Below are 24,268 nucleotides of genomic sequence, written 5' to 3' on the forward strand. Positions count from 1 at the left end.
ACAACTCCCAGCAGGCAACGCCACACCCCTTCCCTCCCCCTTGCCACGGCCCACCTGCCCGCCGCGGGTTAAGGCTGGGAGGCCGCAGCGTGCGGCGAGGGCCGCCGCACATGCGCCTTGAGGAAAGATGGCACCTGCCGGCTGCTGCTGCTGCTGCTGCTACTGCTGCTGGGGCGGCGCTGTGGCCGCCGCGGACGCCGCCCGGCGCGTCCTGATGCTGCTGTTGCTGGGGGTCCTGTCCGTCGGGCCGCGCCCGGGTGCGCTGGCCACTGAGCACTACTCGCCGCTGTCCCTGCTCAAGCAGGAGCTGCAGCATCGGCAGCAGCAGGAGGCCCAGGCAGGCGGCGGCTGCAGCCCGCAGTCCGGGGACTGGGGAGACCAGTACTCGGTCGAGTGCGGCGGTGAGTGGGCGGCGGGCGGGCGTCCGGGTCGCCCGGGGCCGCGGGGACGGCGGGGCCGTGGGGACGGCGGGCTCCCGGGGGCCGATGTGCGGGCGGCCCGGGCCTCGCCGCCGCCGGCCGCGGTGCGGCGTGTGCTCCTGGGGGAGCCGGCTCGGCGAGGTGTCATCCTGGGGCCGCTTCCCGCCGCTCGCACCCACGCCGCTGCGCGCCCTTCTCTGGTAGCTGCCGTGGGGAGGGTGGTGAATAGAGAAAAGAGCTGAAGCATGTTCCTGGGGACCAGGGCGGTCTCTTCGGAGTTGCAGCAATTGTCGAAAGGGTGGAGGAGGAGATGGCAAGTGGCCTGGGGCAGCCCCGGTTCCCGCTCTGTGCCCCACGGTTGCCGGGGGGAGCGAGGGAGGGGAAAACGGAAGGACGGAGGAGCACCGGGCCCAGTGGGGGGCCCGCGCCCGGAGTGGGGGTCGTCTGGCCCTTCTTAGGCCTGGAAATCAGGTTCTCTGACCTGGGTTTGATGTCTTGTATTAAACATTATCTCTCCAAATTCGATCCCTGGAAGAAAGAAGGGAAGACAAGAGTAAGCCTATTTTATCTGCTCGATGACATCTTGCTGCCAGTTATTTAAGAGTGACCTGTGACCTGTCCGGTATCTCCCAGTGAGTAAGAGGGCCCCGCAGGCCTTCAGCCTGTGTAAGTCAGAGCCCGGGTATTGGAACTAGGCCATCTCATTGATTAAGTTGGGCGCTTTTGCCCCCAATTTAGTAAGTCGTGGCAGATGCCTTAGGGGCAAATACATGCTTGTGGTTTTTTGTTTTGACATTTCCATCGGATCTTTTCACCCTTCAATCCCCTCCCCTTCCTTTCCTTTTCCTCTTCCCCTAATTCCCTCAAGGCTTGCTTTTGAAAGCTCTGGGTCTACCTAATTCACTAGAAGCTGGCTGGTTGCTTTTGCAGCCTGGACAGCTGTGTTCTTGAACATTGTGTAACTGGGAAGACAATAAGCATTTTTTAGTTGAGAGATGTCAAGATTAGCACACTCTGATTTCCTTTTAGCACAATCTGACTCCCTTGAGGAAGTCTCACTCATTGACTTTGTTTTGTAGTGGGCCTTGGCTAGTAACAGCGTAAAAAACTCGGCGGGCATTGTATAGTGGGAAAAGAATGGCTTTTTACCTCTGTGGCTTCCTGTGACTCTGAACAAGTTAATTGCTTGTCTTGGCAAGCGAAATTGCCGCCTCTGTAAGTTGAAGACACTGTTACCTAATTACCGGGTTTCATTTTCTTCACAAGAGTGCTGCGGGGAAAGTGAGAAATAGCCAACATAATATGGAGTGCTTGCCGTATGCCAGGTGCTGTCGTAAGAGTAGGTTGGTTAGCCTATTTTCTTAAGTCTTTTGGAACACCCGTCACTACCTCATTGAATGGTAGCTCCTTTTCCTCAGATGAGGAAACTGCGACACGGTGAAATCATCACCTTTCCTGCGGGCCCACCGCTGTAAAGGGACGAGGCCAGGTGGTCAGGCTCCAGACAAAGCTTTGTCTTAGACACTAAGTCATTATAGGTAGAAGAACACATCTGTAGTGAGTGCTAGCATATAGGACGTTATGTAAATCTTCATTTCCCCTGCCCTTGTATGGTCATGTGATGCTCACTGGCTCAAGAAGACACAGATTCTAGGCAGTAGAAGTTACAAATTGATTTATATTATGAAATTGATTGATAGTATTGATCTAGGTGGCTCATTTCACTCCATAGCTTATGCCAGTCTTTGGAGTCCTTATTTGGGCCAACTCTGACCTGTATTATGCTTTTCCCCTAGGTAATATAAGTTTTCATGAACCGGGCGTTCGGAGGAGTTTTCCTGTCCATTCTACCATTCCCTCATATGTGGAAACCATTATCCAGAGTTCTTTGCGTCAAAGGATGAACGCAATCTTAATGAGGCTTTAAGCATAATTGGTCAAATGTTTCAGTTTTTCATTTATCTCCCCCCATGTAGTTTCTTAGTACTTGGTTTCTTAGTTTGGCATTCCACATGTGCTGTTGGAAATGTGTGGCATGAGTCTTTGAGCCAGCCTCCCCTGGGGTGACGTGAATGTCCCGCAGTTGCTGACAGGCGCCGAAGTCACTTGGCTGCTGCTGCTGTTCCCAGTTAATAATTCCCAAAGGCAACTGCTTATGCTACTTGGCACTCCAGCTGTGGGACGTGACAGGAGCCATCTCTGTCATGGTAGAGACTCCCCAAATGTCTCTCATTTCTCCCTCTTCATTTTGGACGAGTAGGTAGAAGCTGGACCCTGTGAAACTGCCCCATTCCCTCACTGTCCTAAGAAGAACAGATGTGGGAACAAATTCAGGATTTACAACTAATCATATCATAGCCCAGAGGTTCTGAATCCAGAACCCCCTTCTGATCAACAGAAGGGTCTAGATAAGTGCCAGGATCCAGAACGAATCAGTTCTTGAGAGCCTCACCATCCATTCATCACGTCGTCATCACTTGCTGGCCTTTCCAGCCACGAGCCTGTCCGTGTCAAGCCAGTCCGTATGCAGAGGACAGACACAGAAGCACCGCCACTTTTCAGAAGCCTTCCCACAGCTTTCGGATTCAAATGGCTGAATTGACACCTGCTTGGGTCTAAATCTGCACACCTTCCAATGAGCCGTATGGGTATTCTCGTAAGACCGAACCCCCAGTGATTACAGGGCCAAAGACAATGTGTGTCTTCCTATGGTGGGAGCCCATAGGTCTGAACAGCGCACTGGCAATGGCTGATTGTGCTGTGTGGACCACCATCAAATGGAATCCAGTGCTCTGGGATCAGCCTCGAGCTCAGTGGGCTGAACCCCATCGAGGTCCAGCTGCACAGATGAGCATGGATGACTGGGGCACCAGCGGTCTCAGCCTGACTTTGCTGTTCCCAGGCCCCCTTCAACTTTCTCCCCTGGCACGTTTTTGTATTTTATTTGAAAAACATGTATAGCCACAAACGTCAGGCCATCTGTTTTCCTGTGGGAAAAATAATCTTTTTTAAAAAAGTGAACGCTGTAATGTACATATTTTTCAAATAAAAATCAATTTCCCGGGGCAGCTGGGTGGCTCAGTCGGTTAAGCATCTGACTTTGGCTCATGTCATGATCTCATGGTTCATGAGTTTGAGCCCCGAGTCGAACTTAGCACTGACAGTGCAGAGCCTGCTTCAGATTCTGTCTCTGTCTCTGTCTCTGTCCCTTACCCCCCCACCCCACAGTATCTCTCTCTCTTTCTCTCAAAAATAAATAAACATTAAAAAAAAAAAATCATTTTCCCTTCCTTGCTACCTTTGCCCTGTTTGTAGTTTGGAATTGCAGGAAGAAATAAGGAACAGAAGGTTTTCCCCCAATTTTTCCCCCTGGTTTTATGTGTATACGCACTGTATGTTATTTAATCCTCGACACTGCAGCAGGTACTGTTTTTATCCCCATTTTACCTAAGGTGAAACTGAGGCAAAGAGAAGTTGGGGAAGGTCCCACAGAGGAGTGCAGAGCCAGGGTTTGAACCTGGCCTCCCGACCTTTTGTGCATTATTTCCTTAGTAATATCTGCTGCTCAGTATACTTTCTTATTACTGATCAAGTCCCACTGTCTTCACGTTTGTTGAAAGTTACATTCTTAAGTAACTTCTAGAATTTTTTTGTTTACGTACATGGAAGGATGCTTCACTGCACCGAATATTTTGGACGGTAGAGCTAGGATGGCTCTGTTCTTTTGCGGGGAAGCTATCTGTGTGCCTCCCACTTGCTCAGTGTTTTGGATCCTTGGGGATACAGTAGCAGTGGCTGGCTTCCCCCAAGTGGAGCCTGTGCCGGTGCAGGAAGAGACCAGTGTTCAGTAGGCCGCTGCTAAGTGCCCTGAAGAAGGAAGAGGGCTTTGCTGCCTTGAGGGGGGCCAGGGAAGGCCTCTGATAAGGTGGCATCAACAGGGACCAGAGCAGAGCGAGCTTGGGAGAGGTCTTACCCCTTAACTTGGCACCGTAATGTTACAGATCAGGCAAGTTAAGGGCTAGATAAGCTGTAACCTGTCCCTTAAGAATTCATCTGTGTCCCCTCTGCTCTTCCTGGGAAAGCCACCTTGCGTCTTTCTTCAAAGGCGGCGTTCGTCCCGTATGAAATACATCTTCGTGTGTCCTTTATGGACCAGGATGTATTGTAATAGTTCGAACCTGTGCACCTCTAGTCACTGTTTTTTTTTAACTTTTTTTTTTAACGTTTATTTTTGAGACAGAGAGACAGAGCATGAACGGGGGAGGGTCAAAGAGGGAGACACAGAATCTGAAACAGGCTCCAGGCTCTGAGCCATCAGCACAGAGCCTGACGCGGGGCTCGAACTCACGAACCGCGAGATCATGACCTGAGCCGAAGTTGGACGCTTCACCGACTGAGCCACCCAGGTGCCCCTCTAGTCACTGTTTTGAAAACACTTTCATTTTCCTTCTTTGAAAATGCAGTATTTATAACAACAGTGATTTCGGATTTTTTTTTTTTTTTCCCTTTTTCCTGCCTTCTTGAGACTTTTGTCTGCTCCTAAAAGTTAGGCAGTCCTTGTACCTGATGTCTTTCTGGAACCTTTGAAATGGCCACCTTCATCTAGCCAGCAGCATTAGTTCTCTCTACGCTTAATGTCTCAATGAAGTTTGACGGTTAATTTACAACCTGAAGTAATTTTCCTTAGTTTATTGAGATTAATAATCCAAGATTTGAGTTTATTTCCCCACGGTTCTGTGTGAAGAAAAGGGAATTCGTGTCTGATTCGGGAGCTGTTAACTGTCACAAAAATAAGGAAGTAACTACGAACCTGGTTGTGTTTTTGACAGTAAGACCTAAAGATTGTCTGTATCTTTCTAACTAAAGGAGGCAGTTATTTAAAATACATGAAATCAGTCTTGCTCACAGCACTTAAATCATTGCTGTGCCTTAACGGTGGCAGGGAATCAGTAGAGGGAAACTTTTATAATGAGCGCTATTTCCTTTTTTTGTTCTGGCTATGAGGAAGTTAAGAACCACATTTTAAGCCCAGTCATGGTTAACTGTGGTAACCTTACTGTTAGTAGATTTGCTTGATCCCTTTTTTACCCTCGGCCCTGATTCTCTGTGCATGTTATCACATCCAGTTTTGTGGCAAATCTCTTCTAGTCTTTTCCTTAAGGTCTACAGAAGTAAGTTTGCCAGTATAAGATAACTCGCTTATTTTGAGTAACAGAGACTGAGGCATAGAGTGAGAAAGAGATTTCTGTATCGTCTCCCCCGGCCCTGGCCACTGGGCATCGCCTGGAGACTGCTTGCCTCTTTTGCATCTTTCAGACAGTCTTCTGGTTTAAGAGTTGCTTTTTATAGCATGAGCCCTATGAGGATGACAGCTCTGCTATTTGCAGACTTGTGAAAATTTCTCAAATAGATCTATTGTTCTTAAAAATTACATTTACCTTTTGAACGGTCTGTACCCCAGTAGACCAGTGTTCTGCTTTGGGTCATGCGGGGTCGTCGCTCTCTGGATGAGGGCAAAGGATAATGGGGCCTGGGTTTTAGAACCTACCCTGCATGAAACATGCCTACAGGAACGGCAGAGCACTTTGGGTATACGGACTTTTCAAGAAGTTCTACGGCGCGTAGACACGGCCTGGCGTCACTGGACTCCCTAAACACTTGGTGGACTGACCGGCCTCTGAAGCTTCCCCTTTTCACAATATGGTGTTTCAAAGAGGCCATTTTATCTTTTTTGTTCGGGCCTGTTATCTTGCAGATAGAATAAAGACAAAATTCATTGAAGTAGCAGAATTTGAATACTTCTCACTTCGGGGTTAATGCTTTCTGACATTTTCATTCTCTTATCTTTTTTATTTTTGCCTTTTATCGAAACATGACGTCTATGTAGAAAAACGTATCACAGCTGTTTTCACAAACTGAACCATCTGCGTAACCGGAGGGGGTCCCCAGTACATAACTGGTATCTGTGTTTAAGCTTTGCTAATGAAGTCTCCTCCCCCGTTCCTCCAGTTTGGTTTGGAGGTAATTTGGTATGGCTTTATGTCTGATTCAGGAACCAGCACGGTGAGATTTGCTCTGACTCGGGTGCCGGCGCCCTTTACGTAGACACTCAGAAATCCTGGGTCAGACGGTCCGCCTCTTCGATGCGAAAGGCCAGTTGAGTTCGCTCGCAGTGGAATGTTCAAAGTGACCCTGTTCCCTTTTCACTAATGGTTTCACAGCATTGCTTTCCCAGTGGAGTTGATGGTATTTGACATCACGTATAGGTTTATGGACAGAGTCTTCAGCTCTTAAAAGTATGTGCCACCTTGAGCATCTGATGCGTGTGTAATCCATGTTACGACCCCAGGCTAAGTGAATAGCCTTTGTGGCTACAGCGCCCCCCCCCCCCCCCCCCCCTGGTTCTGCTCTTGGGTCAGTGCTACATGATTTACTTCCTTCCCTCTTTTTCCATTTTGTGCAGCTGACCAGCTCCTTTTTTTTTTTTTTTTTTTAAGGTTTTATACATTCTTTACACCTGTTAATACTTTTGTTAAGGTTAATACAGCTTTGATCAGATTATGGTCATGCTTTGTTATAAAACTGCGAAAGATGGCTTTTGCAGATCTTTGTTCTGGTGGATTAATTATACGTTGGCTTTATAATCTCGTTCCCAGTGGGCAGCCTCTATTTGCAAGTTGTTTTATGATAACTTACACATCTTAGGTACTGATGAATGCGATTTTGTTAGAATAAAAGAAGCATATGAATTCCAAGGAGAACTCTTCCTATTACTTTTCCTGTTACCACATTCTAAAAGAAATTTACCATTTGGGACCATCAACCAAGGTGATGTGGAACGTCCTCAACGGTGGTTGTCTTACAAATGCAGAAATTGATCAAAGCAACAGACAGTATAACTGATGCTGCGTATCAGCCCCTTGGCCTTCAGGTCGCGCCTCCAGCCACAGTAATTATTTCTGCTCTTCCCAGGTCACCCCACACCTAGGACTAGAATTGCCAGTAAGTATCTGGCATCTGACTCCCACGTTCCAGCCCATCGGTGGGAAAGGCCCCGTCATCCTGGTTTCCAGGTGAACTTGGCCCACTGTTCTAACTAGGGCACGGTGGTAAGTGCAGCCCAGCAGCTGTTGAATCCCTTATAAAACGTCTTCCTTCAGGGATCGGCTCTGAGCGTGCTGCTTGCAAACTTTCAGGTCCTTTCACCTGCCGACATGACTGTATGACAAATACGTGGTACTTCCAATGCCCCCCGCCCACCCCCCCGCCACCCCCGAGTCTCCTCTCCTCCCTAGGAGGTAATTTGATTGAGGAAGATGCAATCAGCAGAGAACTTCCGTGCTTCCCACCATCACAGCTGCAGCGTGCCTGCAGCCCTAGGATAGCTTCTGCCTTTGGTCCTGGCGCTGTGCGGAGCTGTGCGGAGCGGGGCACGCTCCCTGTGCAGGAGCGCTCATTCCCTCTTGTCTTCCGTCAGCATACAGATGGCTCTGAGAGCTCCTGTCTGGAAAACACAAGAAACCAGGACAGGACTCCCTGCCCCTCCATCCACCTCTTGTGTCTCTCTCTCCGCTTCCTTTACAGCAGAATTCCTCAGAGGAGATGCTTCTGTGCACTGTCTCCCCATCTCCCATCCTTTGCCGAAGCTACTGCAGTTGGCCCCTCGTGTCTTTACCGAAACCGCTCTTCTTAAAATCAGTGGTCTGTGGGGTTTGGGAGGACAGGAAGGAAGCCTGAGGGCGTTGCTAGGACCCAGCAGGGGCAGAATGAGTGGTGACAAGGGGACCGTGCACCTCTGTTGATGTGGTGTCCCGGAGCACAGATGCGGGCAATTTCTTCGTCTTGTGACTTAAACACGCGCGTTAACACTGACCTCGTTTCCCCACGTGTGTGATCCGCCTAAGGCGTGTCCTCCCTGCCTCAGAGGAGGGAGGACCAGTGGACAGAGTGTTGCGAGGGCATTTCGAAAGCTGTCAAGTTCTGCGAAGACCAAAATAATCTTAAGAAGGAAGAAGAAATTAACAGAAAAAAATGGCAATTTCCGAGATATGTATATAGTGGACCCTTAGGGGGTTAGGGGCACCAACCAATTCCCCCCTGCCCCCCACACCATCAAAAGTCCATGTGCCACTTCCGACTCCCCCAAAACTTAACTGCTAATAGCCTACTGTTGACCGGAAGCCTTACTAATAACAAGCAGTCGAGGAACACATATTTTGTATATGTATTACATTCTGTATTCTTAGACTAAAATAAGCTAGAGAGAAGGAACCGTGGTTACGAAAATCACGAAGAGAAAATACGTTTGCAGCAATATCTATGTTTATTTTAAAAAACCTGCATGTAAGTGGACCCACGCAGTTCAATCCCGTGTGGTTCAAGGGCCGGCCCTACCAACCTGTGACAACCATTTCCTGTGAACTGTGGGCATCACGTCTATTCCTCGTAATAGGCCTGTGAGGGTATGTGGGGGTAGTCGTTCCTGTTCTATAAGTGAGGAAACTGAGGCTACGAGATACAGAAGGACTTGTGCCAAGTCAACCAGTTAGGCATCTGAGCCGGGTCAGTCCGGCTCCACAGCCCGCACTCTGAACGACTCTCCGACTTTGCCTCCACACTAATTACTCTTTCTCTGACTTCAGATTGAATCAAATTTCACTATCAGAGCTGGTTCTTCGAAAGTACTGGTGAAGTTTAGACAGTTACCTTGCAAGGCTGGTCAAGGAAAATGAGAAGAAACAAATACTTGACTTCAGGAATAAGGGAGTATAATGAAGAATGAAAATCATTATAATAACTCTGTGTGTAGTTTTATGGCAAGGCTGCAGAACAATTCAAAAAAAGTAATTCTGTTTTTCTTTCCATGTTTTAGAGAGAGGGTACGTATGCGAGCAGGGGAGAGGGGCAGAGGGAGAAAGAGAGAAACTTAAGTCAGCTCCGTACTCAGCACAGAGTCCGATGTGGGGCTCGATCCCACGACCCTGCCTGGGATCATGACCTGAGTGAAAATCGAGTTAGGCGCTCAGCCGACTGAACCACCCAGGCGGCCCTCAAAGAAATGACTCTAGATAGTTCTTTAGAAAAAGGTCATCGATTTGCCCTCCTTTTAAATATCTCGTCCCCACCAGGGTCAGCTCTTTTCTTATTACATTTAAGCTTCCTGAGCTGGCAGAGATCCTACCTACACCCCCTGTTTACTCATCCATCTTAAGTTAATGGTCATCACATTCATATCTGTAGCTCTTGCCTTTCTCTGGAGTTGGCCCTTGACTGCCCCCTAGAACCACTTTTCCTCTCAAACTTGCCATTTCAGTTAATGGCACTTCCCCTCTTGTTGCTACACAAAATGGAAAGCCATGCCTTTGTCCTCTTCCCATGCCTACTTTTTCTCAAAGCCCTGGCTTTTTTTTTTTTTCCTCATATATCTCTTTGGAGTCTGACCCTCCCTTTTCAACCCGGTGGCCTCTATGTTTGCACTTTTTCCCTGTTTCAGCTGGCCATGGCCTCCTTGCTAGTCTTCCGGCCCTTCTCTCTCTCTCCTCACACAACCTTCCGTGATCTTTCTTCTGCTGGAGCCTTCCGTGGCTTCTTGGTATCGAAGAAAGACGGGAATAAATGAACTGGGTACTAAGCTTGAGCAACAAGAAAACGATTGGGAAATTGGAAGCTTGTCTAGAACAAAGCCAGAATAAATGAATTCGAAACAGAGCAACAACGGTATTGATAAATCGATCCAAGAGTTGTTTTTTTTCTTTTTTTTCAAAAAAGAAGAAAATAGATAAACCTGATAAGGCTAACACATAAATAGGTGAGCAAATGCAAACGTACCTTAGGAATGAGGGGCTGTGTGGACAGTGGTAGAGGCCATTAGAATGAAGAGACAAATGTGAAGAAATTCCTGCTAATAAGGTCAAAAATATGAAGCAATAAATAAATGTCCAGGAAGATGATCTGGAAGAAAAAGATGAGATTCTGTAATGTGTTTTGAGAATATTTCTATAGTAATTTTTTTAAATGTTTATTTATTTTTGAGAGAGAGAGAGAGAGTGTGGGGGAGGGGTAGAGAGAGAGGGAGACAGAATCCGAAGCAGGCTGCAAGCCCTGGGCTGTCAGCACAGAGCCCGATGCGGGGCTTGAACTCACCAACTATGAGATAATGACCTGAACTGAAGTCAGACACTTAATTGACTGAGCCACCCAGGCGCCCCACATAGTAATTATCTTTAAATTTTACTTGCATTATCTGAGCAAGGAGGAAAACAGAGGCTTTTCCTAATTGTATGAAAACCTATTCCATCTAAACATAGATTGTTGGGTTGTTATTGTTAGACAATTAAAGCCATATCGAACAAAACAGTTTTAGATCAAAGAAGAAATTTAACCTGTTCCCAGAGAAGTCTAGGTACAACTGTAATAAGCTGTTTTTCTCTTACAGACCTTCTCAAATCAGTGAAAAACATTGATGACAGAACTTAATATAGTGGCAAGTATGGGTAGAAAACTATAGCACAGTTATAAAAATCCTAAGTAAAATATTAATAAGTTGAAACCAGAAATTAAAGTAATGATGTGCCTTGACCAATTAGAATTTATTTTAGAAGTGCAAAGGTGGTTCAACTTAAAAAAAAAAAATTGAATTAATCACCTTAGTATGGAGAAAAATCATATGATTACCTTAAAGAAATTCCAAAAGCACTTGATAAAGTTCAGCCAGCTTTCCTGATTTAAAAATTTTTGGTAAAATAAGGAGTAAGAAGGGACACCTGGGTGGCTCATTTGGTTAAACTCATGATCTCACGGTTTGTGAGTTGGAGCCTTGTGTCAGGCTCTGTGCTGACAGCTCAGAGCCTGGAGCCTGTTTCAGATTCTGTGACTCCCTCTCTCTCTGCCCCTCCCCTGCTCATGCTCTCTCTCTCTCTCTCTCTCTCTCTCTCTGAAAAGTAAACATTAAAAAAAAATTTTTTTTTAAAGAATTGCTAAAACTGTAGATTAACGAGCAGAGGAGTACTTTACAAAATTTAATCTATTCAAGTGTTTTATTGGCCTATGTGAAATTTTACAATTTTTCTATAGAATTTATACATTCAAATTTGTTGTGATTGAAAAGAAAATTGGTGGATGGCCATTGATTACGTGTTTGTTGCACATCTACCTTGTTCTATTCACTGCTCAGTGGTCCGCAAAACCAGAAATGACCCCTGTCCTTGTCTGCAAATACTATAGTTCAGGGAGGGAAACCAACAGTAAGCGAAATCACACAGAAATGTGAAATCACGGCAGCTTAAAGACCCTACGAACTAGAGCAGAGTCAGGGGAAGCGGCTGGCTCGGGGAGTTTCCTGCGGACGTGAACAACAGCATCACTGAATTCCTAGCAGCTCTTTTCATGCTTCCATTTATTCAGTGGGTGATTGCATCCTCTACACGTAATGATATCAGGGTCTTTTTAGTATTTATACTCATTTAGCATCTCGTTGAACTAGAGAAAACCTCCAAAAAAGTGTTCAGTACTAGTATTCCTGCTTATTCCTGACATTAATACTTCATTTACTGACCCAGAATTTCACCTTTTGATAAGACTTTTAACATGAGCATCCAGTGGGAAGATGCTCTATATGGCTGTGGGTTAACATGGATGCATTTTACCATACGAAGGAAGGATTCTCCTATTTGGTTGTTTTCCTTTTTTATTTATTAAAAAAAATTTTTTTAGTGCTTATTTATTTTTGAGGGAGACAGAATCCAAAGCAGGCTCCAGGCTCTGAGCTGTCAGCACAGAGCCTGAGGTGGGGCCCAAACTCACCAACCGTGAGATCATTACCTGAGCCGAAGTTGGACACCAAACTGACTGAGCCACTGAGGTCCCTCTACGGTTTTAACAATTCTAATAAAAATCCCAAGAGGGACTTTTTGGTTTTGGATCCTTAATGACAAGTTTATTTGAAGGAAGAATGTTGATCCAAATAGCCAAGAAACTTTTGGGAAAAAAAATTGATGAGGCTTTCCTTTACGTTAAAATGTGTGCATCTATTTTAAGGATACATTGTGAAACTATTGAAGTCAATAGGCAGATCATTAGAAGGAGTTAGTCTAGAAACAACAAAATACAGGTTTATCGTAGAGCACTGAAATCCTAAAGATATTAAATTAAAAATGATATATAATCGGGGCGCCTGAGTGGCTCGGTCAGTTAAGCGTCCGACTTCAGCTCAGGTCACGATCTCGAGGTCCGTGAGTCCAAGCCCTGCGTCGGGCTCTGGGCTGATGGCTCAGAGCCTGGAGCCTGCTTCCAATTCTGCGTCTCCCTCTCTCTCTGCCCCTCCCCCGTTCATGCTCTGTCTCTCTCTGTCCCAAAAATAAATAAACGTTAAAACAAAAAATTTAAAAAAATGATATATAATCTCACTAAGTTTAAATTTAAATAGTTTGCAGAAGAAAGTTTAATCAAATGGGGAAGTGTTTATATTATATTGTTACGTTAAAAGGGCAGGTTACAAAACAGTGTATCTCCTCACAACCTAATGGTAACAATAGCAAACATCCTCTGTCTCCTTCTTTGTGCCAGAAACTGTACCAAATACTTTACTTATATCTCCTTGTTTATTTTTTTAAAGTTTATTTACTGATTTTGAGAGAGAGAGAGAGAGAGGGAAAGAGAGAATCCAGGCAGACTCTGTGCTGTCAGCAAAGAGCCTGACGTGGGGCTGGATCCCATGAACCAGGAGATCCTGACATGAGCCGAAATGAACAGATGGACACTTAACTCACTGAGCCACCCAGGTGCCCCTATAATCTTGTTTAAATCAACCACTCCTGTGAAGTAGATACCATCAGCGACCCTGTTTTACAAATGAAGAAACCGAAGATTGATGAGGCCGCTAGATCAGTGGCCAAGAGCTAGTAAGTAGTTGCAGAGAACGGGAATTCAAACCGAGTCTGTCTGATTTCAAGAATTGTCCCTCTTAATTACAGTAATTAACGCCAAGATTTTCACAGTGGATCTCAATGTACGGTAGTATTCTAAATGACTTTTTTTTTATGTTTTGTGATTTTTTTTCTATTTTCCAGAATGAACATGAAGTCCTACTGTAATATTTTAAACATCAGTGCCTGTATAGATTGAATAGTCATCTGTGAGAGCTATTTTAGTTGGATATAACTTATCTCAAAGCTCCCTTTAAGACCCCAGTGACTATAATGTATCGTACAGGCGGTGTTCAAAATCGTTCTGAGAGAACTGGAAAATAGATAGACATTCGCTTCTATACCTTAGGCCGGAATAGATAAAATGACTTAAAAATTAGCAGAGGAAACACATGATTTACAAAAGAAGAGATACAAATGGACAGTAAACCAAAAGTTTGGTCTCCCTAGTGCTATTGTCAGATTAGGAAGAGATGAAAAGAACAGAATACTCTGAGCAGAGTGAAATAGACCATCTTCTACACTGTTGGGTGGGAATGAAATTATTATTACATCCTGGGAGGGAAACGGGGCAGCATATGTGAAAGGTCTTAAAGTTATTTACACCCTTTGCCTCGGCAATTGTATTGGTTAGAATTTAATTGCCAGATTGGGTGAATTTAAAAAATACAGGTCAAGCATACTTGTAAAATACTATTTATCAGAAGGGGGAGAGGACAGCCTAATTACCCAAAGATGGTTAGGTTTCACAGAAGGGAATGAGTGCATCCACTTACAATTATACCGATGCGTGTTTATTGAAACCTCAGTGAATCCCACCAAGTGGAGGGATTGTTAGAACAGAATGAGGCCACGTATATGCAATGCTTACTGCAGCGCTTTGCATATGGCAAGGCCTCAAACGTTAGCTTTAAGAAGAAATAGGTTAGAAATTAATGTTATTTCCAACAACCATTACTGCCTCCTCACTCTGGTGAGACTAAAGCCTTTCTCTTGGCTCCAAGACTCCCCAGTCTGACCACTCACGTTCCAACCTTCCATCTTTTATTTTCCAACACCAGCTCCCTCTAGCCAGGGTCGCCTGCTTACTGCTCCTTCGCATTTTCTTACCTTTATACTTCTGTGTACACCACTCATCCCACTCGGAATACCCATTCTCTCTGTTCCCCAGTCTGAACCCACCCATCCTCTTATTATTTACTTAATTTTTTACATTTATATCCAAGTCAGCACATAGTGCAATAATGATGCAGGAGTGGAATCCAGTGATCTACCGCCTACGTATAACACCCAGTGCTCATCCCAGCACGTGTCCTCCTAATGCCCCTTCCCCATTTAGCCCATCCCTCCACCCTCCTCCCCTCCAGCAACCCTTAGTGCTCTGTATTTGAGTCTCTTCTGTTTTGTCCCCCTCCCTGTTTTTATATTATTTTTGCTTCCCTTCCCTTATGTTCATCTGTTTTGTATCTTAAATTCTACATATGAGTGAGGTCATATGATACTTGTCTTTCTCTGACTAATTTCACTTAGCATAACACACTCCATCCACAATGTTGCAAATGGCAAGATTTCATTCTTTTTGATTGCTGAGTAATATTCCATTGTATGTATATACCACTTCTTTTTTATCCATTCATCTGTCAATGGACATTTGGGCTCTTTCCTTCCTTTGACTATTGTCAACAGCACTGCTATGAACATTGGGGTGCATGTGCCCCATCAAAACAGCATACCTTTATCCTTTGGATAAATACCTAGCACTGCAATTGCTGGGCCATAAGATAATTCTATTTTTAATTTTTTGAGGAACCTTCATACTGTTTTCCAGACTGGCTGCACCAGCTTGCATTCCCACCAGCAGTGCAAAAGGATTCCCTTTTTCTCTGCATCCTCACCAACATCTGTTGTTGCCTGAGTTGTTAATTTTAGATATTCTGACAAGTGTGAGGTAGTATCTCACTGTGGCTTTGATTTATATTTGCCTGATGATGAGTGATGTTGAGCATTTTTTTACACATCTGTTAGCCATCTGGATGTCTTTGGAGAAGTGTCGATTCATGTCTTTTGCCCATTTCTTCACTGGATTATTTGTTTTTTCGGTGTTGAGTTTGATAAGTTCTTTATAGATTTAGGATACTAACCCTTTATCAGTATGTAATTTGCAAATATCTTTTCCCATTCCGTCAGTTGCCTTTTAGTTTTGCTGATTGTTTCCTTTGCTGTGCAGAAGCTTTTTATCTTGATGAGGTCACGATAGTTCATTTTTGCTTTTGTTTCCCTTGCCTCCAGAGACATGTTGAGTAAGAAGTTGCTGTGGCCAAGGTCAAAGAGGTTGTTGCCTGCTTTCTCCTCTAGGATTTTGACGGCTTCCTGTCTTATGCTTAGGTTTTTCATCCATTTTGAGTTTATTTTTGTGTAGGGTGTAAGAAAGTTGTCCAGGTTCATTCTTCTGCATGTCTCTGTCCAGTTTTCCCAACAGCATTCGCTGAAGAGAATGTCTTTATTCCATTGGATATTATTTCCTGCTTTGTCAAAGATTAGCTGGACTTACGTTTGTGGGTCCATTTCTGGGTTCTCTATTCTGTTCCATTGATCTAAGTGTCTGTTTTTGTGCCAGTACCATACTGTCTTGATGATTACAGCTTTGTAATACATCTTGAAGTCCGGAATTGTGATGCCTCCAGCTTTGGTTTTCTTTTTCAGGATTGCTTTTGTTATTTGATGTCTTTTCTGGTTCCATACAAATTTTGGGATTGTTTGTACTAGCTCTGTGAAGAATGCTGCTGTTATTTTGATAGGGATTGCATTGAATATGTAGATTGCTTTGAGTAGTATCGACATTTTAGCAATATTTGTTCCTCCAATCCATGAGCATGGAATATTTTTCCATTTTTTGGTAACTTCTTCAGTTTCTTTTATAAGCTTTTTATAGTTTTCAGTGTATAGATTTTTCACGTCTTAGGTTTATTCCTAGGTATTTAATGGGTTTTGGTGCAATTGTAAATGTGATTGATACCTTGATTTCTCCTTTTGTTGCTTCATTATTGGTGTATAGAAATGCAACCAATTTCTGTGCATTGATTTTATATCCTGCGACTTTGCTGAATTCATGCATCTGTTCTAGTAGTTTTTTGGTGGAACTTTTGGGTTTTCCATGGAGTATCATGTTGTCTGTGAAGAGTGAAAGTTTGATTTCCTCCTTGCTGATTTAGATGCCTTTTATTTCTTTGTGTTGTCTGATTGTTGAGGCTAGAACTTCCAATACTGTGTTGAATAACACAGTGAGAGTGGACATCCCTGTCGTGTTCTTGACCTTAGGGGAAAAGCGCTCAGTTTTTCCCCATTGAGGATGATATTAGCAGAACCCACCCATCCGTTTATTTATTTATTTATTCAAAAAAAAAATTTTTTTTTTAACATTTATTTATCTTTGAGACAGAGAGAGACAGAGCATGAACGGGGGAGGGGCAGAGAGAGAGGGATACACAGAATCGGAAGCAGGCTCCAGGCTCTGGGCCATCCCAGAGCCTGACGCGGGGCTCGAACTCACGGACCACAAGATCGTGACCTGAGCTGAAGTCGGATGCTCAACCGACTGAGCCACCCAGGTGCCCCCACCCATCCGTTTAAACTCTGCTTGGGCCTTGTGAAATTTAACCTTCCAGCTTCAGAAATCACTCACCATCCAGAGCTTCTTTGGTATATTAGCTCTAGTCTCCAGCTGTTAAGACAGACACAAATGAGAATTTATCTCTGTCGGTTCACATGGTCGCTTGAACACAATTTGATGCTCTTTAGTGACTGCTGAATTACAGTATAGGTTTAAAAATAATTGTTGAGGCAAAATTCACATAACATAAAATTAAATGTTTTCCTATGAACAGCTCTGTGGCATTGAGTACAGTCACAATGTTGTGCAACCACCCCAAAACCTTTCCATCACTCCAAAGTAAGCCCCTCACCCCTCAGCAGTTTCTTCCTCTTCCCTCCTTCAGCCATGGATGTGCATTCTGTCTCTATGGATTTACCTTTTCTGGTTATTTCGTATCAGTGAGCTCACACAATATGTGACTTTTTGTGTCTGGCTTCTTTCACTTAGTTTTTGTTTTGGAGGTTCTTACTCATTACATTTTGGAGGTTCTTTCATGTTATATGAACATGTAAAGTATTTCATTCTTTTTTAAAAAATTTATTTTTAATATTTGAATGTTTCCAAATATAGGCTAGCATTTTAGATGTAGCTTAGAGTGAAAAGTCTCCAAATTTTGAAATGGTTAAAGTATAAATGTAGATTTATTATTTGAAGAGTAAAGTGTACTAATTAATGGTGATTGTAGCACTTTATTCTGTTTTAAGGCTGAATAGTGTTCCACTGTATGTATATACCACAGTTTGTCCATTGTTTGTTGATGGACATTTGGGCTGTTTCTACCATTTGGTTATTGTTAAATATTGCTTCTGTGAAGATGCATGTTCACATACTTGTTTGAGTTCCTGTTTTTAGTTCTTTTGGGTATATTCCTCGGGATGGAATAGTAGGACCATATGGTAATTCTATGTTCAACTTTTGGATGAACCAGTAAACTATCTTCCACAGTGGCCACACCATTTTACACAACAATGTACAAGGGCTCTAATTTTTCTACATCCTTGCCAACACTTGTTTGCCTCGACAATAAAAAAAAAAAAGCCGTTATTGTGGCAAACCTCATTGTGGTTTGATTTACATCCCTAATCAATAATGATGTAGAGCATCTTTCCATGTATTCAGTGGCCATTTGTGTATCTTCTTTGGAGAATTGCCTATTCCAGTCCTTTGCCCATTTTTTAATTGGGTTGTCTTTTTGTTGTTGAAATCAGGACTTATTTATATATTCTGGATTCTAGACCCCTGGTACATATCTTTTAACATTAGATCTCCCTGGCTCGACTTTGTTCTCCCTTTTGTAATATTTTTTAACCTATGGTAAACGCTGCCAGGTAGGAGATGTCTGAAAAAGGGATCTTAACAAGTATCGTATTAATGACTGGTTGTGAGGACAGTCATGACAGCTATGCAAGGTATTTGGAAACTGTAGAATGTGACACAGCTGTAAGGTGGAAGGCAAGATGCCCCTTTTGGTGCTTTTTTGCCTTGTCCTTATTTTGGTTTGGTAGATTGTGTGTGTGTGTGTGTGTGTGTGTGTGTGTGTGCGCGCGCGTGCGCGCACATGTATGTGTTCCTAACATTATAATTCATAGTTAAGAACCTAAGAACCATAAGTTTCAGGTTCGGAGAATAACCAGGGATGTTTGCTTTTCAGAGTCATCCTTTCTGAACTTCCACGACTCAGACTGTGAACCCAAAGGGCCGCCACCCTGTGACTCACTGCTTTCCCTCAACACTGAAAAGATCCTGGTACGCATCTTCTGTCCATGCTTCTGTCTTTATGACCTAAAGTACAATGATACATGTTTCAAAAGGCACAGGTCACCTCTGTTTACCAACTAGGAGTTGGTTCTAGGTGGTCCTATTTGCATAAGATAAAGATAGGTCATCTGGTATTTCGTCACGTTACATTATTATGACTTATGGATTGGATGGTTGATCATTCTAGACCTTGGCCTTTTTACTTCTCAGTTCCAAGGAATAAAGGGGAGATAATGGCTGAGCCTTGCTTCTAGGAACCTAATGTATTTTAAGGTATAATATATTATTCTTCCAGCTTTTGCCTGTGTGGATATCTTTTATATCTATGTTTTTAACTGTCAGTACCCGCTGAACTGTATAGGAGGCCTCTCCACTCCAGGGATGAGTTCCTGGCACTACATAACGTCTGTCTCTGCCTGTTCACGTTAGCACGGACACTCCTCCAGCCTAGCTGCCTCAGGTGCAAGGCTCTTTTTGTTGTTGTTGTTGTTGTTGTTGTTCACACTTAATTCTCTGAGGCTGAGTTGTTCTTTCAGTGCCCAAGGTGAACATATTTTTTTCTCCAGGCCTTTTCCTTCAGCATCCACATAGATACTGTTTGCTTCTTGTGTTTAAAATTTCCCTTTAGGTTGCTCTCTCTTCTCCAGATAAAGCTTTGCCTTTGCATGTGAGAAACTACTGAAAATGGGTAGAGTTTGCAAGCCAAAGAATGATCAACAGATGTTACCTAACTCATTGCATAGCGATCAACTCGATATATGGAAGAACTTGAATTAGACTGGTCCCCAACCAGAATGGGCTAGCTTGTAGTGAGTTGGCCACCAATGAAAGCACTTAAGTAGAAATTGGGTAATCCCCACCTTGGGGAGGGGATTAGATTCTTAGAATTATTAGGGACCTACCGTCTTACTGACAGTAATTCAAATATTTTCTCCGTGTTGCATTTCTAGTTTAAGATGGCACTAGCTAGTGACCTATGGGAGAAAGCTCATCAATCTTGGCCTTTCATTTTCCCTAGGTTGAAAATATGGGAGTTCGACTATTCATTTCTTCATTAATTCTCCAGATATTTATTTTGCACCTATTATGTGCCAGGCGTTGTGCTAAGTAAGTACTGGGAATAATGCTACAGTGAGCCAGCTAGCCTCAGTCCCTGCACTCGTGACTCCTAGTCACTAACCAGATAATTATACAAATAAACATAGAGGTATAGCAAAAGATCAACATAATCTCCCTTTAAATTAGGGGGATCAGGTAGGACAGCTTTCAGAACTTGAAGCGTAAACAGTGACCTGAGGATGGGTTGGAGTTGGTGTCCCAGCAAAGTGGGGCTGTGTGCATTAACGTCTTTGATTGGAGCTTCTCCCCGCTGTCCACAGAAGATATCTACAGATGCAGTATTAGGTGGGAAAGACTCGGGGCGCTTGGGTGGCTCAGTCAGTTAAGCGTCTGACTTCGGCTCAGGTCCCGATCTCGCAGTTCGTGGGTTCGAGCCCCACGTCGGGCTCTGTGCTGACAGCCCAGAGCCTGGAGCCCGCTTCAGATTCTTTGTCTCCTTCTCTCTCCTGTTCCTTCCCTGCTCATGCTCTCTCTCTCTCTCTCAAAAATAAATAAAGATTATAAAAAAAATTTTTTAATAAAAAAAAAGAAGTGGGAAAGACTCTTTTTGATCAAGAAGTTAATTTGTCCATATTATACTTTTCTGCCCACTTCTGTTAGATGTTATTTCTAGTAAAATAAAAACACTTTAACTCAGATATGCTCTTCAGTATACTCTTGATGTTGCTTGGTAATGATTTCTTTTTTTTTTTTTAAGTTTATTTATTTATTTTGAGAGAGAGAGAGACAGAGACAGAGGGAGAGTAGGGGAAGGGCAGAGAGAGGGAGAGAGGGAAACCCCAAGCAGGCTCAACACTGACAGTGCAGAGCCCAACACAGGACTGTGAGATCACGACCTGAGTTGAAACCAAAAGTTGGACGCTTAACTGACTGAGCCACCAGGCGCTCCAAGTAAATGATATCCTTTTATGGGATTTCATTTTTGTTTTCTTCCTGTGCCTTTCTGCCCAGAGCCTTGGCAAATGGGAAACTCTCATTGAGTACTGGATGAAACGATTAGACTTTTTAAGTACTAAAAGCAATATTCATAGACTCCTTTCCTTGGCTATATGTAACTTACTAAGCGGAAAAGTATTTTACATCTGCGTGCTTATCTGTGACCGCCTGACAAAGAGGAGAGCCTCGTGTCTGGTCACACGGGATGTATGTACTGTGATGCCTTCACATGTTGTTAAATCTGCCGCTTCTTAAGTCTCTCGAGGGTCTCACTGTAAGGCTCCCCATAGCTGTGTGGAAGCTTCCAGCTATAGAGCAAAATGCGAAAGAGCTGAGAGACTTCCTGTCTAGTCATCAGGTTTAACATTCAGTGTTAAACATTCCCATAGTGGTAGAAGTTTCAGACGTTCCATTTTGTCTGGAGTCCTGCATGGAATGAAGTGCGCATTCATCCCGACATGGGATGCCCTTCTGGCCTCTAGCTTTCAACCAGTGTTTTAACCAGAGGTAGATTATTCTTGACCTGTTTCATAGGCAGACTAAATACCACGCCGTATCTGAGTATCACTCTAGATTTTGAGAGTAAAGGGAGTATAAGCGGAAGTGCCTTGTTACTCTGTTATTTGAGTCCATGAAATCCAAGAGGCCACAGTTCGTCATCTGCTAATGACCACCAATCATGAGCTGGAAAGCACAAACAGCAATTAGGAGAGACTCTCCTGTAAAGTTATTTGGCCATCAAATATGCCTATAGGCATCCGTACTATGCATTTTTAAAACAGAAGAACTCAGTTAATCAGGATGCCACTGAGTTCTAATCCTGTGGTCTTGCCCAAAGCCGCAAATCTTTAGTCCCTCACTGTCTTAGCTTCTCCTGTCTCTGTGTATGTACAAGTTTTAATTGTGTCTTAGGTGAATCTCACATGAAGTAATCATTTTAACACGTACCCCGGAGGCTAAGCATATCCCAACTTAGCATCAGCAGTTAAATCTTCCGGGGAAGTGGCCGCTGTAGCGTCCGACGTGATTTGTCTCCGGCACCCTATAGAGCCGTCATTTCCCGTGCTGCTTGTAAAATCACTCTGGTTACTAAGCAAACTTACTCATTTTGTCTGCCCCTAGTTTCCACTTTTGGGTCCGTTTTCCTGCCAAATGGGCATATGTCTGCAGCAATTCTTTGTAGGCAATTTACTGCATTGAGCAGGATGGAGATGTTCACCATCTGCTGTGCACTTTCTACTAGAATGTCTTGTTTCCTGCTCAGATTTTGTGGGTCCCTTTCTGGCGTCATCTCTGGACAACTGGTAGCTCTTTTTTCTAAAGTATTTTTAGAGTTTAAAAAGCAATATTCTATCATCCAGCCGCATCGGAGGACCGATCGCTAGAACGTGATCCTCGTAACCTAATCGAGGCCATTAAATAGTCTCTGAAAACATGGAGGGAGGTGGAGCAGCCAGCAGGATAAATCCCTATGGGAGCGAAAAGAAACTTGTTCTTAGAAACAGAACCACTAATGGTAGGGAGGAGGCAAATCAGTTACACCATAAGCTATGTGCTTGAAGTACACAATTGGCATGACTTAAAGTGAACCTTTTCTCACTTCCGTATGAATCAAATGTAGCTTCACTTTGTAAAAATACAGGTTTTCATTGCAAGCCTCGTCTTCGTTTGTGAGAAGCTAACGTGTACGTTTGTTTGTTTTTATTTCAGAGCCAGGCCAAGTCTATTGCAGAACAAAAGAGATTCCCTTTTGCCACGGATAATGACAGCACAAATGAAGAGCTAGGTGAGATTTGAATCTGGGGGAGGGGGCGGTTCCTGGGGTATTTGCCTAGACTTTATGATTCGATGCCGAGCAGGTAGGCAAGGTGGTGGGGTGGAAAGAACACAGACACCGGCTCTGCCAACATGAGTGGTGTGGTGTCGGGTAGGACGTTCAGCCCTTGTGTGGGTCCGTGCACCCTATGTCAGGATAACATGAAATAGAGAAAATACAGTAAAACCTTGGATGGCGAGTAACTTGTTCTGCGAGTGTTTCGCAAGACGAGCAAACATTTCTAATAAATTTTAACTTGATAAACGAGCAGTTGTCTTGCAATACGAGTATTACGTGATGCCGAATGTCACATGATCACAACTGAACCAGTTGTTACTGAAATTCACTTTGATACACAAGTGCTTTGGATTACAAGCGTGTTTCTAGAGTGGGTTATGCTCGCCAACCAAGGTTTTACCGTACAAGGTTTGGAGGAAATGATCGGTAGGGACGTGTTGACCTCTGTGTTTCTCTGGAAAGTAATAATGATGGTCATGAGCCCTTAGGAACGGTTGTCATTCATTAAAAGGTCACTTGGGCTGTCATCAAATCGGAGCCGCACAGCAGTGAAAGCCGAGGGGACTCACACCTACTTAATCTTCTGTGTAATAAAATAGCTAGGTGTGGGTTAATTTTACCGTGAGGCCAGTCAGTTATTGTTGTGAGTGCAGAAAAGTTGAGTTCATTCAGATCTGCAAAGGGGTCCTGCAAGTTGGCTGGGTCGTGGCATGTTTTAAAATAGTCTGGTTTCACCAGTGTCTGACGTGCTTTGGGTGTGTCTCATTCATTGCCTAGTCAGCTTACACTTGAAGGAGTGGAAACAAAATTGAAGACCAGACTGAACGGTGCAGCTGGATGGACTTCCCATAAGCACGTGTTCCTACCTGGTACCTGGTGACCCGAGGCACCTTTGGGAATTTTTTCTATCTTTATACATAATTATTTTATCCTTTCTGTGGCCATACGCATTTTATATTAAGACTAAGCACTTCAGGACGTGTGGCTGGCTGAGTCGGGAGAGCACGCGACTCCTGATTTCGGGGTCGTGAGTTCAAGCCCCACATTGGGCCTAGAGCTCACTTAAAAAAATAAAGACTGAGTGCTTCTTGTATTGGCTTCTTTGCTCTGTTTGTGCAAGCAAAGAGTTGACTCTTTTAAAAGTATTAATCACTTCTTGGTGTTATTCTTTCAGTGGGCTTTGAGAATTAATTACCTGTTAAATCAGATTTGGCCTTTTCTGAAATCCTTGGATCTGTTCAGCCCTGTATTCACATACTAAGTGATGTAATTAAAGGCCTGGTATGGGGTCTAAGACTAATCCTAGTGGATCTGGATAGTATAGGCCCTGACATGGCTTAGGATCTTTCATATCACAGCATTTTTTTTCTTGGAAGAACAGCTTCTGTCAACACACACATTGCCAGGAGATGTAGAATTCTGGTCAGTAATGATTTCTGTGAGAATTCCGGTGTTCTCTTTATGTCTTTGTACTGCCACAGCAACATTTGGCCCTAATACTTATTTATATCTTTGCAAGATTTGGATTAAAAAAAAAATTTTTTTTTTTTTTTAACGTTCATTCATTTTTGAGAGACAGAAACAGCACGAGCAGGGCAGGGGGAGAGAGAAAGAGAGGGAGACACAG

At 43.8% G+C, this 24,268-nt stretch overlaps 1 protein-coding gene across 6 annotated transcripts in view; it reads left to right on the plus strand.

Moving 5' to 3' along the window:
- The first annotated feature begins 35 nt into the window (after nt 1–35).
- Nucleotides 36–24,268, plus strand: part of TTC13 (tetratricopeptide repeat domain 13) — an 83,567-nt gene continuing 59,334 nt past the window's right edge. For 4 of the 6 annotated variants that reach the window (XM_049645037.1, XM_049645036.1, XM_049645038.1 and 1 more), the window contains exons 1-3: nt 36–401; nt 18,646–18,740; nt 22,518–22,593. In XM_049645037.1, the coding sequence (XP_049500994.1) occupies nt 128–401; nt 18,646–18,740; nt 22,518–22,593 (445 nt within the window). In that variant the 5' untranslated portion in view covers nt 36–127. Of the gene's footprint in view, nt 402–18,645; nt 18,782–19,770; nt 19,860–22,517; nt 22,594–24,268 lie in introns of those variants that run through there. The other 2 variants (XM_049645041.1, XM_049645042.1) reach the window with 2 other exon arrangements.

The sequence above is a fragment of the Panthera uncia genome, chromosome D2 (genome assembly GCF_023721935.1).
Source record: "Panthera uncia isolate 11264 chromosome D2, Puncia_PCG_1.0, whole genome shotgun sequence".
NCBI lineage: Eukaryota > Metazoa > Chordata > Mammalia > Carnivora > Felidae > Panthera > Panthera uncia.